We start from the raw sequence: 14,447 nt of genomic DNA, 5'->3' as shown, positions 1-14,447 counted from the left end.
ATAGTTTTACATATTTCACAAAAGTTTTTGAATAAGATGAACGATCCACTATGTGTTAAAAAATCAACGGTGTAAAATATTTAGAACAGAGGGAGTAATTTGCAAGCCACAGCTGCCAGTACAGGAACCCAGGATGGGAAGACGAGGCAGCGGTGACTACGCGATATATAGCCGACAAGGAGGTAATCCCCAGGCGACGGCTGGCCACGATGGCGTCTCCGGCGTCGCATGCCTCAATCACACGGGGAGCATGCACGAGACGGATTCGGACAGAGACAGTCGTCGTGAAGAAAAAAGCACAAGACGGACATAGCAGCTAATTAAATCAACTACTTGCATGCATGCTAGTCATCATCATAAATCTTCTTCTTCTTCATTGGTAAAGCTCGTTGCAATGCTACGTGCCAGTGGCGGATCCAGAAAATCGATTCGTTGGTGTCATATAACATATCTATCGATGTCTTAATATGCTAATTATGCTTAGATCATAATGTTATAACATATGGATAAAGAGTTTCACTATAGGTTTTACCAAAAGTGTTGGGTTTAGTCCCACATCCACTGGTGGAAAACTGGGACTACGAATCCGGGACTAAAGATCGCTATCTTTAGTCCCGGGTGAAATAACCAGGAGTAAAGATCGATATAAAGAGAGGGATCTTTAGTCCCGGTTAATGCTACCAACCGGGACTAAAGAGAGGATAGGGGCAGTCCCGGTTGGTCTATTTTCTTTTTATTTTCTCCCAAGTGGGATGTATATACCCAGATCAAACAACAAATCCCCAAATCGAGTGTCATGCATATACCTAAATCAAACCCCAAATCTCCAAATTCAAAGTAACATCACAAATCATTCACATCACAAATACAAATCCTAAGTTACTTACACACAAATCAAATACATCACAAATCTTAAAAAAATTACACACAAATCAAATGCATCACAGATCGATTATACATCTCAGATCCATGCAATGAATCACAAATTCTAAAAAAGAAATTATACATCTCTCAATCACAAATTATAAAAAAAAAAAGAAAGGAGAGCCGGCGCGTCCCCGCCGCGCGCGCCGCGCGCTACCCCACCGCCCGCCGCGCGCTGTGCCTCGCCGCCCGGCCACTGCGTGAGGGCACGCGAGGCCACCTCCGTCGCCGCCTGGCCGCTGCGTGAGGGCGCCTCCGCGCTTCCCGGCCGCGCGAGGCCGCCTCCGCGGCCGCCCGGCCGCCGCCGCCTGAGAAGTGGGGAAGAGACGGGAGGGGGCGGATCCAGAGGAGGTTGAGAAGTGGGGAGGAGAGGGAAGGAGGCGGATCCAGAGGAGGTAGAGGAAGAGATGGGAGGAGAAAGAGGAAGAGGAAGAGATGGGAGGAGGAGGAAGAGGAAGAGATGGGGTGAGTGAGGAGAGAAGGAGATAAATGTCAGAACTTATTAACTGATCCTCCCGTGCGCCTTGGTCCTCTCGATCTCGCACGGTGCATGTCGATTGGTGTTAGGTTGGTGTAAAATAAGTTAATAACTTATTTTATTTAAATAAGTTATTTTAAATAACTTATTTTGTTTTATAAGTTATTTTATTTTATCTTATTTTATTAATAAGTTATTTTATTTACACACACCTCCCGGTTGGTGTCACCAACCGTGACTAAAGATAAAGAGGGGTCTGACACCACCTGCCGTCTTTTAAACCGGGACTAAAAATAATCTTTAGTCCCGGTTGATGTTACCAACCGGGACTAAAGATCAAAAAGTAGCTCTAACCTTTTGAACCGGGACTAAAGATCATCTTTTGAACCGGTTTTTAGTGGAACCGAGACTATTGTGGATTTCGGCCGACCGACCAAAGATGGTTTCTCCACCAGTGATCGGTAATTGATGATGGGGAGTATGACTTAAAAGGTGGGAGCAATCCTCACCCAAGAGACTAGTCTGTTGGGTTGTGTAGGTCCAGGACCTAAAATTGTGGCTCCGGTTGAATCTGGGGTGGAGCAAGCCCAATGTGATCTGGGTGGTCCACGGTTGGTGGGCCGAGCTGCGAACTCTAACATAAAGTCATCGGTATTACTTAACACCGGTCTTTTTACTGTAGATCCACCCCTACTACGTACTAGCATAGCTAGAGCCCTTTAACTGTAGATCCGCTCCTACTACGTACTAGCATAGCTAGAGTGCGACGACGCCGATGAAGACGACTGGGCTACGAAAGGGTAAATTGTACTACTGCATAATGTAGAGGGTGATTTGAACTTTACATTAATATACAATATAAACTTTGTATATACACTTATAAAAATCTTTGCATATGTATAAACTTTATATAAGTATGTATACACTTTAAATGTAAAAAAGATTTATATGTATGTGTACAGAGCGAATTTTCTAGGATTTATCCGTCGACAGCGAGGCGCCTGTGGTAACTTGGTAACTTCGTCAATCTTAAGGATTTGCCGGCCCAGTATTCAAAGATGCTCATAGGGGTAGGGTTTACGTGCGTGCGTTCATAGGGGTGAGTGTGCGTGTGCTGTGAGTGACTACGTTGTTAAAAAAAACTCGGTAAGTATACATACAAACCTCGTATATATGTATAAAAATAAAAAATTCCATGGACCCATAAACTTAAGGCAACAACATGTGATTTTTTTTGTTTCCGTTGTTATTCTATTTGTAATTAACTAAACAATTTAAGATCATATCACCCATATTTTAAAAATATGTATGATTAGCAAAGATCGTTAGTGCGGAAATTATAGCAAAGAAGCCGCATCTGTTTATTATTATTTTTTTGTGAGGTGCTTAATTAGTCAAGGCAATTAGTAGCATTAGAGCCGTATATATATATATATATATATATACTGGTTTATTATTTTTTGATGTGTTGCATGTCGATCGGTGGTTGGAATTGATATGACTTGCATAATTGGTCTAGCCCTTACCTAATAAATTAGTTCACAGTTCGTTTTGTGCTTTTCGATTTTGTCGAGTGGGTAATGAGTTGCCCTCAGGCGATATTAATTCATAATTAATTATTAATAGGATATGTCAGGTTTGAGTTCGTCGTGTCCCCGTATCTTTTGTGCGGGTTCGTATCCTCTAACATCAAGCAGTAATGACAGAGAGTGAGCAGTGATGTGATATAATAGTATATGTATTCCCGAAACCACGTGTTACTACTCTTAGGCTGCATTCGAGCGCAGGAGAAAGAGAGAAAGATTGTTTCGTTTTTCACGTGCACGCTTCTTAAACTACTAAACGGTATGTTTTTTTCAAAAAATTTATGTAGGAAAGTTGCTTTAAAAAATCATATTAATCCATTTTTGAAGTTTAAAATAGCTAATACTTAATTAATTATGTGCTAAGGCTCACCTCGTTTTACGTATCTTTCCAATCTTCTCGATCCCCTCCTTTTCAAACACACCCTTATTCTGGTCGTGATCTCTTGTGATACAGGTCGAAGAGCTCATCTCAAATCATTGAGCGTGTTTATTATAGAACAATCTTTACCAGTTATATTTAATAAATTGTGAGAATTTTTTTTCATGTTACTTCCTCCGTTTTATAATGTAAGTTATTCTAGCATTTCTGACATTTATATTGATGTTAATGAATCTATACAGATATACGGATGTCTAGATTCATTAACATCAATATAAATATGGAAAATATAAGAATAATTTAGATGGTAAAACGGAGGAAGTATCTGGTACGTGAAAGAGAAGTAATCGATCGTCCGCTGCTCACCACCCTCTCGATCGTGTCACCGGGAGCACAACTTTTTAAATTTGCCTTGTGGAGAGATGGTGTGAGTTTTTACGGTCCTTTGGTTGAGTTTTTGATTTAAACTATATCTATGCAACTATTCATGGTCGGTTTGGTTTGGTTATAATTATTGAACAGTGAACAGTAAATGAAATGATCAGAAAACAGATGGGATATGTCAGTCACGTGTCAATTATACGGGATGATTCTAAACTTTTCAGACCACATCATTCATTGTTTATATATCATCCAAATAATAATAAAACAATTTAAATTAATATCTGATAAATCACTACCGATATGTAAATTTAAATTTAACTGTAAGACAAATTTGACTAAGCTATACTTTAATGTGTTATTTATTTAATGTAATATGTAGAAGTCAAATTTAACTTGTATGTTTGTGAAATAATATATCAAATATTTGTCTATCCTGCTAACATTTAAAAAAAATATTTAACAATATCCCATTGGGAGTTTAAAATTCATTTCCTAGTTTAATAAAGTGAGGGTACGGTCTCAGCTCCAATGAAGCACAGCCAAACGGTTTCAGCTCCGTCAAAAAGGGAGTGAAATAGGCTGGAGTACTCTAGAAAATGAACTAGAGAGCTGGAGCTGAGTTTATGCTCCACAACTTCACTCTAGACATAAATCCTGAAGAAAAATTTAGAAGTTGAAGCCTTATCAAATACTCGGTCCGTCCAGATCCTAGTCCTATGTATCTAGACAGTAAGACAGTTAGGGATGGCAATTTCCCCCGCGGGGCCGGGTCCCCTGCGGGGAGTTGGGGCCGGGCCCTGTATTTGGGCGGGGAGGGGACGGGAGAGACATTTCACCCGCAGGGCCCCGGGGGATGTATATTAAACTCTTAAAATGTAGCGCATAAAAGGCCCAATAGAACCCAATACAACAAAATAGTGACATATATAAACAAAACCCTAGCTCTCTCTCTAGTCTCTCCCCAACCCCATCTCCCCTCCCGTCTCACACATAGGCGACGGCGGCGGCGCTTCACAATGCAGGTCGCCAGGGCACGGCGGTCGCCCTCTCGGCCTCTCCCATCCCCAGCTCCCCTCCTCTTTCCTCCCCTCCTCTCCCCTCTCCGGTTACCCTCTCCCGCTCTCCCTCCGGTCTACCGAGTGCCGACGACGCACGTCGCACGGGCGGTGCGCAGGGCACGGTGGCCGACGAGCCGCGCGGCGGTCGGCGCAACGCACAGGCGCTGTGGTCGGCGAGCCGCGAGGGGAAGCGCTGTGGCCGGCGAGCCGCGAGGGGACAGGCACGGCGGCCGGCGAGCCGCACGGCGCACAGGCGCGGCCACCGTTCGGAGAGTCAATTATGTACAATTATGCTATTTTTGATGGTGTGTGAATTTTGTACCATTTTTGTTCTTGCCGAATTGATAGCTGTCTTGTATTTCTTATGCTGATGGGATGGAGATTTTATTCAATGCGGGCCCCAGTCAGGGTGCGGGGCCACGGAGGGGTCGGGGACGGGGCTAGATTTAGCCCCGCATCTCCAGTCGGGACCGGGGGCGGGGGCAGGGGGTGAAGTCGGGGGTCGGGAGCGGGGCCGTTCCAGCCCAACCCGGCCCCGCCCTGCCCCGTTGCCATCCCTACAGACAGTCCAGATTTATAGTAGTAAAATGTACTCCATTTAACCAAAACTTCTTATATTTTGAGACGGAAGGAGTAGACCCTTGGTGGCGGGCCCAACTAATTTCAGTACAAAGACAGCCACTCCAGATATTAGGTGGTGGTAGTACTTGTCAGTACTGATAGCTAAATACAGTGACATATATTAACTATTTCTTTATGTCTTATTCACTCGGCTCTAGGCATCATTGGTATTCTGATCTAGACATATTGTAAAAGGAAAAAAGGAAAAAGAAGCATTGCTAAGGCCTAGTTCGCGAAAAGAAAATATTTGAGTGTCACATCGGACGTTTGACCGAATGTCAGAAGGTAATACACGAATGAAAAAAAATAATTTCATAACTCGTCTGAAAACCGCGAGACGAATCTGTTAAGCCTAATTTAGTGCAGCACTTATAGCTAATCATGGACTAATTATGCTCAAAAGATTTGTCTCGCAATTTTCATGCAAACTGTACAATTAATTAATTAGATTTTGTTTTTATCTATATTTAATGCTTCATGTATATATCTAAAGATTGGATGTAATGTTTTTTTTGTTAACCAGGCCTAATACTGATATTCTGGCCTTGAAATGTACTAGCCCATGCTGCACAGTGCACAGCTAGCACGATAAAATATAATCTTGACACAGCTGCACGTTGCGCCATTAGCCATGGAGTCCGGCGGCTTCCTTGCACGTCGTCCCGAGCCATGCGCCGCCGCCGCCGACCCCGACGACGGCGACGCCCGCCGCGGCGGTTGGCGCGCCGCCTTCTTCCTCGTCGGTAAGTGGCGGCTTCTCAGGCTTTAGTGATGACATCATCTCTCTCAGCCAGGCTTAATTTGTTGCTGACGTGTGCATGCATGGCCATGGCGCAGTCGTCGGGTTCTTGGAGCGGATTGGGTTCTTCGGCGTGCAAGGCAACCTGATGCTGTACCTCACCGGCCCGATGGCCATGTCCACGGCGGCGGCGGCCACCGCGGCGAACGCCTGGGGCGGGACGGTGCTGGTGCTCACGCTCGCCGGCGGCCTCGCCGCCGACTCCTCCGGCCTCGGCCGGTACCGCGCCGTCATCGTCGCCAGCGCGCTCTACCTGCTCAGCTTGGGGATGCTCACGGCGTCGTCGTCGTCCATGGCGGCGCAGCGAGCCACGTCGCCGCCGTCGTCGTCCGCCGGCGGCGCCGTCGTCGTCGTCTTCTACGCCGCGCTCTACCTGCTAGCTCTGGCGCAGGGCTTCCACACGCCGTGCGCCGAGGCGTTCGGCGCCGACCAGTTCGAGAGAGAGGGTGACGACGATGGCGGCGGCGGCGGCGGCGCGCGGCGGCCTGCGTCGCGGAGCTCATACTTCAACTGGTACCACTTCTCCATATCCTGGGGCTACGTCATCTCCACCACCTTGCTCAGCTACGTCGACGAGAACGTCGGCTGGACCGTCGGGTTCGCCGCGTGCTGGGCCACCATGGTGCTCTACCTCGCCGTCTTCTTGCTCGGCACGGGGACGTACCGCCGCGCCGAGCGACCTGCCATCGACGGCGCCGCCGCGGCGCGTCGTGCGTGGACGGCGAGGTTCTTCTTCTTCTTCTCCCGAAACCGAAAGGATGCCGCCGAACAGCTTCTAGAACCACAAGAGGAGGTGGTGGTGGTGGTGGATGGCCATGGCGATGGCGGCAGGGGATTCTTCCTTGTGAAGCTTCTTCCGATCTGGCTGAGCAGCATAGTGTTCGCCGTCGTCGTCTCGCAGGTGTCCACCCTGTTCACCAAGCAGAGCAGCACAATGGATCGGCGCGTCGGCAGCGGCGGCGGCGGCGGCCTCGTCTTGCCGTCGGCGGGGCTGCAGTGCCTCGTCAGCTTCACCTACATCGCGGTGCTGCCGGTGTACGACCGCATGGTGGTGCCGCTCGCGAGGCGCCTCACCGGCGGCGGCGGCGGCATCACAATGCTCCAGCGCATCGGCGCCGGCATGGCGACGGGCTGCCTCGCCATGGCCGTGGCGGCGCTCGTCGAGGCGAGGCGGCTCCGCGTGGCCCGCGACGCCGGCCTGGTCAACCGGCCGGGCGCGACGGTGCCGATGGGGGTGTGGTGGCTGGTGCCGCAGCACGTGCTGATCGGCGTCGCGGAGGTGCTCGCCGTGATCGGGCTGGAGGAGTTCTTCTACGACCAGGTGGCCGGCGAGCTCCACAGCGTGGGGCTCGCCGTGTCCCAGGGCGTGATGGGCGTCGGGAGCTACGCCAGCGGCGCGCTCGTGGCGGCGATCGACTGGGCGACGGCGGCGAGGAGCGGCGGCGGAGAGAGCTGGTTCGCCGACGACCTCAACCGCGCGCACCTGGACTACTTCTACTGGTTGCTCGCCGCGCTCGCCGCTCTGGAGGTGGCCGTGTTCGTCTACCTTGCGCAGCGATACGACTACAAGAACAAATCCAAGCCATGATCGATCGTATTCTTTTCTGATTTTGTATCTTCTTATTTTAGATATGAACAATGGCGTGACGTTATCATTTAGAAAAAATATCAAACATATTCTTTTAATTGTATATCCCTACTATTATAAAAAGAGTAAAGTGCACAGGTAGTCCTTAAACTAATAATGGTGTGTCATCTAGATCCTTAAACTCTTAAAATGTATATCCAAATTCTAGAACTTGTCATAGTGTGTCATATAAGTCCCAATTCACCACAGCCCCTTTCTACATGGCGCTGATGTGGCATGCCACACGGACATAACGTGACAAACGGAACCCATTTAAAAATTTTCCTTTTTCCTTTTTCTTCTGTTCTTCTATTTTTCTTCTCCTTTTTTTTTCTTTCTTCTCCTTTCTCTGCGACCGGAGCATAAGAAAGGAAAGAAAAACCGAAGAATGACAAGAAAACAAAAAGGAAAAAGAAAAAGAAAAAGAAAAGAAGAAGAAAAAAGAGAAAATGACACGTCACGTTCATGTGGTGTGACACATCAGCGCCGCGTAGGATCCTAAAGGGGCTATATCGATTTGGGACCTAAATGATACACTTTGACAAGTTCTGGGACCTGAATCTGTATTTTGAGACTTTGGAGACCTAGATGACACAACCTTACGAGTTTAAGGACCACATATGCACTTTACTTTTACAAAAATTAAAGATATTTTTGCCGGTGTTTTGGTACGTCATTCGTGTTTGAGTCGGTTTTTAAATCACTCGCTTTTGGAAATACAGATCTGTGTTTGAGTCGTTTTTTTAAGTTCGTTCGCTTTTGAAAATACAAAAAGAGTCGTATAAGAAATCTCTTTAAAAAAACATACATGATAATTACTTGAGATAATCAAACTTCTAATTACAGCTCATAATTTTGTAAAAGAAACAAATCCAAGTGAATTCCCATAGTAAATTTCACCTTAACTAAACCGTATAATAATAAGATGATTAACTTATCTAAAAAATAATAATATGATTAAAATAACCTTTCCGTTGCAACGCACGGATATTTTTTCTAGTGTAGATAAGAGAGAGAGAGAGAAGAGTAAATGATGCCTTCTGTTTATTAGCATACATTCTAATAGGAGGAGACTATATCAAATGGTGTGCGCTGAATTGTCCTAATCAGCGACCTTGTTACTAAAAATAGCAGGCATGTCGATGGGTACGTGCCAAATAAGCGATTGCATAGGGCCTCCAATTTTTTTCCCATATAAACATGAGGCCCACTTCCAATTGCCCAGCTATAGCTTGCAACTGCCAATAGCCCAATTAGGCAGATCGATCAGCAAGGTCATGCTAGATTGCCAGGGGTGGGGCACTATTGGACTGTGCGATGGCCTAACTTGGCCCTGCTGCTAGCTGGCTGCTCTGCGATTCTGATTCCGCGCCGTGACAACTGCTGAGACGTCCATCCCAATTCCATGCACAGTGACTGGCGAGGCGGCGACACAACTTGCTGCTTGTGATTCCGAGGCTCCGAGCGGCAACGGTGACGGCAAAACAGCTGCCTCGCCTCGGCTCCTGCCTTCCCCCTCCTCGTCCGCTCATCATCCTCGACTCGACTCTTGACAGCTTGACCTCGGACCGGTAAGATTAGACAGTGATTGAGTACATATATGATAGATTGTAAATTCATAATATGCATCAAATTACCATGAGTTCATGATTGTAGTTTATAATTTGAATGATCCATTAAATCAAATTACAATGTTTGAATAAAATTACTTGTATTGTACATTACAACACATATTACATCTATATAATTGAGCGAAAATATGTTTTATTTATATTAGACATAACTTTTTAAATTATAGGGCATTTGCATTTCACCCTAGGGCCCCAAATTTCTAGAGACGGCCCTAAAAAATAGTACCACTGCACCTTTCACTCTCTAAAAATAATACCGCTCATGAACAGATCATGCTTTTGAAGTTTTCCAACCTACCAATTTCATGTGTTGCCTTGGCCAAAGAGCCCACCTACTTCCTAACACCTAAACTTCAAATAAAATTTTCTCTTAAATTACTAATCTGATATACAATCAGATTGTATCATTATGTTCATTGCAACTTAATTTTTATAACAAGATCTCACATAATTATATTTTAATGGAAGAAGAATATGTGTAGTAAATTACTTTTGTGTATCTATAAATTACTTTTAGATTGGATTAGATTACTTCTTAGACATTCTCATAATATTGTGAATATGTTACTTTTATTGTTGTTTTTAGTTAGTTCTATAATTTATGTTGATTCAATTTAATTTCTAGATAGACACATGTTTTTACCACCACAACTGATTTACTTTAAATTTTAATACCATGATAACTTACTTTTATTTTGTGTTAAGTTACTTTTATAATTTGTGTGAATTATTTTCAGGCTTTATTGAATTTACTTTCATAAATATCTAAGAAGTAATTTATTCAAATCTAAAAGTAATTATAAGTAGTTATATTTAGAATCATGCAAAATTATCCCACATCCTTTAAACATGTGCCAAATAATGCAAAAGACATATAAACAAAACAAACTGTACCATAAAACTGTCAAATCGACATAAATTTTATCATTATTTTTAACTCCTCTAAGAACATAGTTACTTCTAATACTGCGAAGAGTTACCTTTCTCTAGTAGTATAGCTACTTCTAATAATGTGAAGAGTTACTTCTATTTTTTAGTTACTTCCCTCTAGCATCAAGTGGTACTTAAGTTACTTCTAATACCATGAAAAGTTACTTCTATTTTTTGAGTTATTTCTCTCTAGCAGTCTAGTTGCTTCTAGTATCATGAAGAGTTACTTCTGTTTTTCATAATTTCTTCCCTCTAACAATGTATTACTTCTAATACCTTGAAGAGTTACCTTCCATATGTTGCAAAATTACATTTTTTGAAAAAAAAATATAGTGGTTACTTCAAATAAAGAAAATATTTGTATTTACTTAAAAATCTTCGTACATTTTACTTGTGAATTTACTTCACATAGTTATTACAACTGACCTGCTACGTAATTAGTTCTATTACTATGGAGAGTTATTTCTATTGAATAACTAAGTTACTTCTAAAATTTAAGTAAATTACTTTTAAATATTTGAATATATTCGATATTTTGAGTGTAGTAGGATGGTTCAAACGAATTTTAAAAGTAATGTGTGGTTTAAAAGATATAAATCATCAAAAGTTCTATAAGAAAGATAGACTAGTATAACTAATCTTGTTGGTTGGTGGTGGCCTCAATACGTAGCAGGTGAAAGGGCGCACGCCGTGACAGTACTTAATGTCAACCTTAAATGCATCCGTCGCTGGATAAAGACAAAATAGTGTGCACATTACTTGTTGACTCGCACGGATGGATGGCTGGTAGACGCGTCGCGCTATAAGACGAAACGAGAGCACGCACGATTTAGATTTTGCAATTCTAAAAGATATCTTGATAGCTTATATATATCCTATAATATGCCTATATAAAAATAACATTCATTATACTATGTCATCTAGATATAACATGAAAATATTTCAAAAAAAATATCCATGGATATCTAAGTTATATATGTATTATTCCTATCACTTATAATAAAATCTATTTTGGGTGAATCAGTGAAAAAATTCATTGAAAATGCTTTAGTGAAAAAAATGCACAATACAAACATCGCATGAAAAATGCATGGGTTGATAAAATTAATCAAATCTACCAGGTTTTAGCAGAGTAACGACATTGCTTTGTGAAGACTCTACTTCCTCCTTTCAGACTAAATTTGTGCATGTGGTGCTTGCAGTTGGTCGGGTGACTCGTCACCTCTGTACGTGCATCTATCTCGCCTACTTGTCGCAGTACCCACTCAGTAGTCAGGAGAAGCTATTGTGGCGCCTCCGCGTGAGAAATCCATGTTGCTAAAGCATAAAAAGCCCATCCTGCAGGCGTGAACAAGCTATATATTCCTGATGCATACGACGATGCTGCATGTGTTGCGGGTAATAGAACTGTGCCGCTCTATTAATGCAGGTACAGCAAGGATTGTTACTCCTCTATATACATATCCGATGTATAGAGGCAACCAATGTTATAAAACCAGCACCGAAATCGACATCGGTAGCTAAATGTGGAAGAAAACACCGTAGTAGATCCAAACACGATGACGACACCAAGGCACTATATTTGATAACGGAGTTCAGCCGAGGCTTACATCTCCGAAGCACTGATTACGGGCGCTCCTCCCCGATCCAGCATATTACAACGTATCAGAGTGACAACGACTCACGACCGGTCACCGCCGGCAGCCGCTCCCTCTCGCTATGCTATGTCGCCATGCGGTTACAACAGGCACGCCCTTCTATTTATGAGAGATCCTAGAATAGAGTCCGACTCATACTCTAGTCCTACACCTAATACAACTCCAAGTCCTAAACTCTAACCGACTACGTACACATATTCGACACAAACTCTAACAAACTCCACCTTGGCGAATATGCCACGCCAATCCAAATTCGTTACTTGCTCGAATTTCAGTGTACCAGGACTTGAGTTGATCCTTTTTCGCCGCTCACACCGAGCCGCCCTGACAAGCCTCCACCAGGCTCATCGTAACAAGATACTCCAGTATCCCTGTAATTTCTTCCTTCTGACTCCACCCGCAACAATGCTCCACCTTCTCTCATATCACCACAGTCATCTTGCCAAGCGAATTGAATTCTTCCTAGCTGTCACATCATAGACTTCTCGAAGACCATGTTCACCTCTATCTACCGTCTTAAGTATGACTTGATATAATCCATGGCTAGATAACCGATGTCATAACCAAATAGATAAATCAAACTCACCAGACATGGAGAAAACCCTTTCTTCCTTATCATCTTATGAACCGAGCTAATAAATCCAACATCCACACTTTTTCGCATCCGTAGACTGAATTCCTGATAATTTGAGAAAATCACCGTTGCTTTGAATCATTCGAAGAAATTACCACCATAGCGCTTGCTCTTCTCCTTCAGTGACGCAGATTCTATATATCCCCATCATGCAAACCCTGCAGATTATGGATATATTCTGTACTGCCAAACGATTTTCACCCGCTGTTGCCCGGGACGTTCTTCACGCACGCTTGTTGTCACACACCTACACCCGAGCTGCACCTTTTGCACTGATAGCTTGGCCACAATTGATCGAAGGGCTCCCCGAAGTGCTAATGTCTAGGTGTTGTTGCTTTTCCACGGCCTCGGCATCCATCACAGACACTGACTCGGCTGGCAAAAATCATGGACTCGGGTTCGGAGTCCCTCCTACCAGTCTCCGTGTTCATCTCGCTCCAACATCTATCCGCACCATCAGCCTCTTCTCTTGGCCCACTCCTGATCTTAGCACCTTGCACCACCACGTCTGCCCACCACGCCCGCGACATGCACTAATCCGAGTGCTAATGCACTAGTGCCGCTCTGTCGCCTGTAGATTAGTCCGTAGCCCTGCACACCATGCAAAAACTTCTTTTATCTGTACGTCTCATGCATCCTTCCCATCATAGCCACCGTAAGATTACCAAGCCAACAAGCTCCTGCATCATAATTGATACCTTGCATATACATGCAATTAATTTAACCAATGCACTTTGGATTTGCTCCTGTACATGACTGGCTATGACTCATTGCACGAGTTCCAGACAACTTCTGCTCGTTCTATATTGTGTGATGTTCCTGCGCGTGCCGCTGCCGCCTCCTCCGACCGGAGCTGGCCCGACGAACTTCGCCGGCACCTGCACGACGACTACACCAAGCCGTGCTCCTACCACTCGACGCTCGTCGTCCCAAATCACCGCCGCCAAGAGGTCCCAATCCGATCTCCTTTTGCCTTGGTGATTTGTTCGATTGCAAAGCAATCCCATGGAACTCCTTTGCTGACTTCATGAGGCCAATTGCATCCGATTTCTTCAAATCAGAGTCCGCATCGCCGCCTCTTCTCGTGTTCGACTTGGCTTCGTCTTCTACAATTGTGCCGCACGCGCTGTGACCGGACTCCGAGTCCGCATCCGCTACTGCGCCGCGAACCCCATCAGAAAAGATACCGCGTAATCACCGCTCAAACCGAGCCTGCTACCAATGACGCCGCTTTGGTCTACGCCGCCGGCTTGACCACAACGCGAGGATCGCTCACACCGCCGCGGCCCTGACCATCTCCAAGCTTCATGTACGCCTCCACGACTTCCTACACCGCCACCAAACACTTCGGGTCAATTCCATTGACAGCGAATGCCGCCGATCAATAACCAGTGCCTGCCACAATGCAATGCTTGTCGTGCGTACGTCGTCACTGTAGCAATCCATCACGCACTGCCTCGTTATCAACACCTCCACATCAGCACCAAGGATCCATCTGCTCCGACTTCCAATTGACCACCCCTCAATCCAGTCGCGAGCCGAAGCCGACAAATCACATGCCGTCTTCCCAGTCGCCGAACAACCCGAGTGCTATGTCTAGCCATCTCCCTGTCGAACGCAACTCATCGAAAGGCCCCGGCCACCCCACCAAGAGTGTTCGATTCCACCGACCGAGAACGCCGATCGCCTCCAGTTTCAATCAACCCCGAGCGTGTGGCCACACGTCTCCCTGTTGAGA

At 45.0% G+C, this 14,447-nt stretch overlaps 1 protein-coding gene across 1 annotated transcript; it reads left to right on the top strand.

Moving 5' to 3' along the window:
- The first annotated feature begins 5,957 nt into the window (after positions 1-5,957).
- On the top strand, positions 5,958-7,919 carry LOC4348111 (protein NRT1/ PTR FAMILY 5.10). Its single transcript, XM_015757845.3, has 2 exons — positions 5,958-6,173; positions 6,268-7,919. Exons 1-2 carry the CDS (start codon positions 6,062-6,064, stop codon positions 7,815-7,817), a joined length of 1,662 nt encoding a protein of 553 aa, XP_015613331.1. The 5' UTR covers positions 5,958-6,061; the 3' UTR covers positions 7,818-7,919.
- The last annotated feature ends 6,528 nt before the right edge of the window (positions 7,920-14,447 follow it).

The sequence above is a fragment of the Oryza sativa genome, chromosome 10 (genome assembly GCF_034140825.1).
Source record: "Oryza sativa Japonica Group chromosome 10, ASM3414082v1".
Taxonomy (NCBI): domain Eukaryota; kingdom Viridiplantae; phylum Streptophyta; class Magnoliopsida; order Poales; family Poaceae; genus Oryza; species Oryza sativa.
This window is presented reverse-complemented; position numbering and strand designations above follow the sequence as displayed.

What these genes read in the sequence shown, in the direction of transcription:
- LOC4348111 (XM_015757845.3), top strand. Translation starts at nt 6,062, where the DNA reads ATGGAGTCCGGCGGCTTCCTTGCACGTCGTCCCGAGCCATGCGCCGCC. An exon ending in CGCCGCCTTCTTCCTCGTCG is followed by an intron (nt 6,174 to 6,267) that starts GTAAGTGGCGGC and finishes GCCATGGCGCAG; the next exon opens with TCGTCGGGTTCTTGGAGCGG.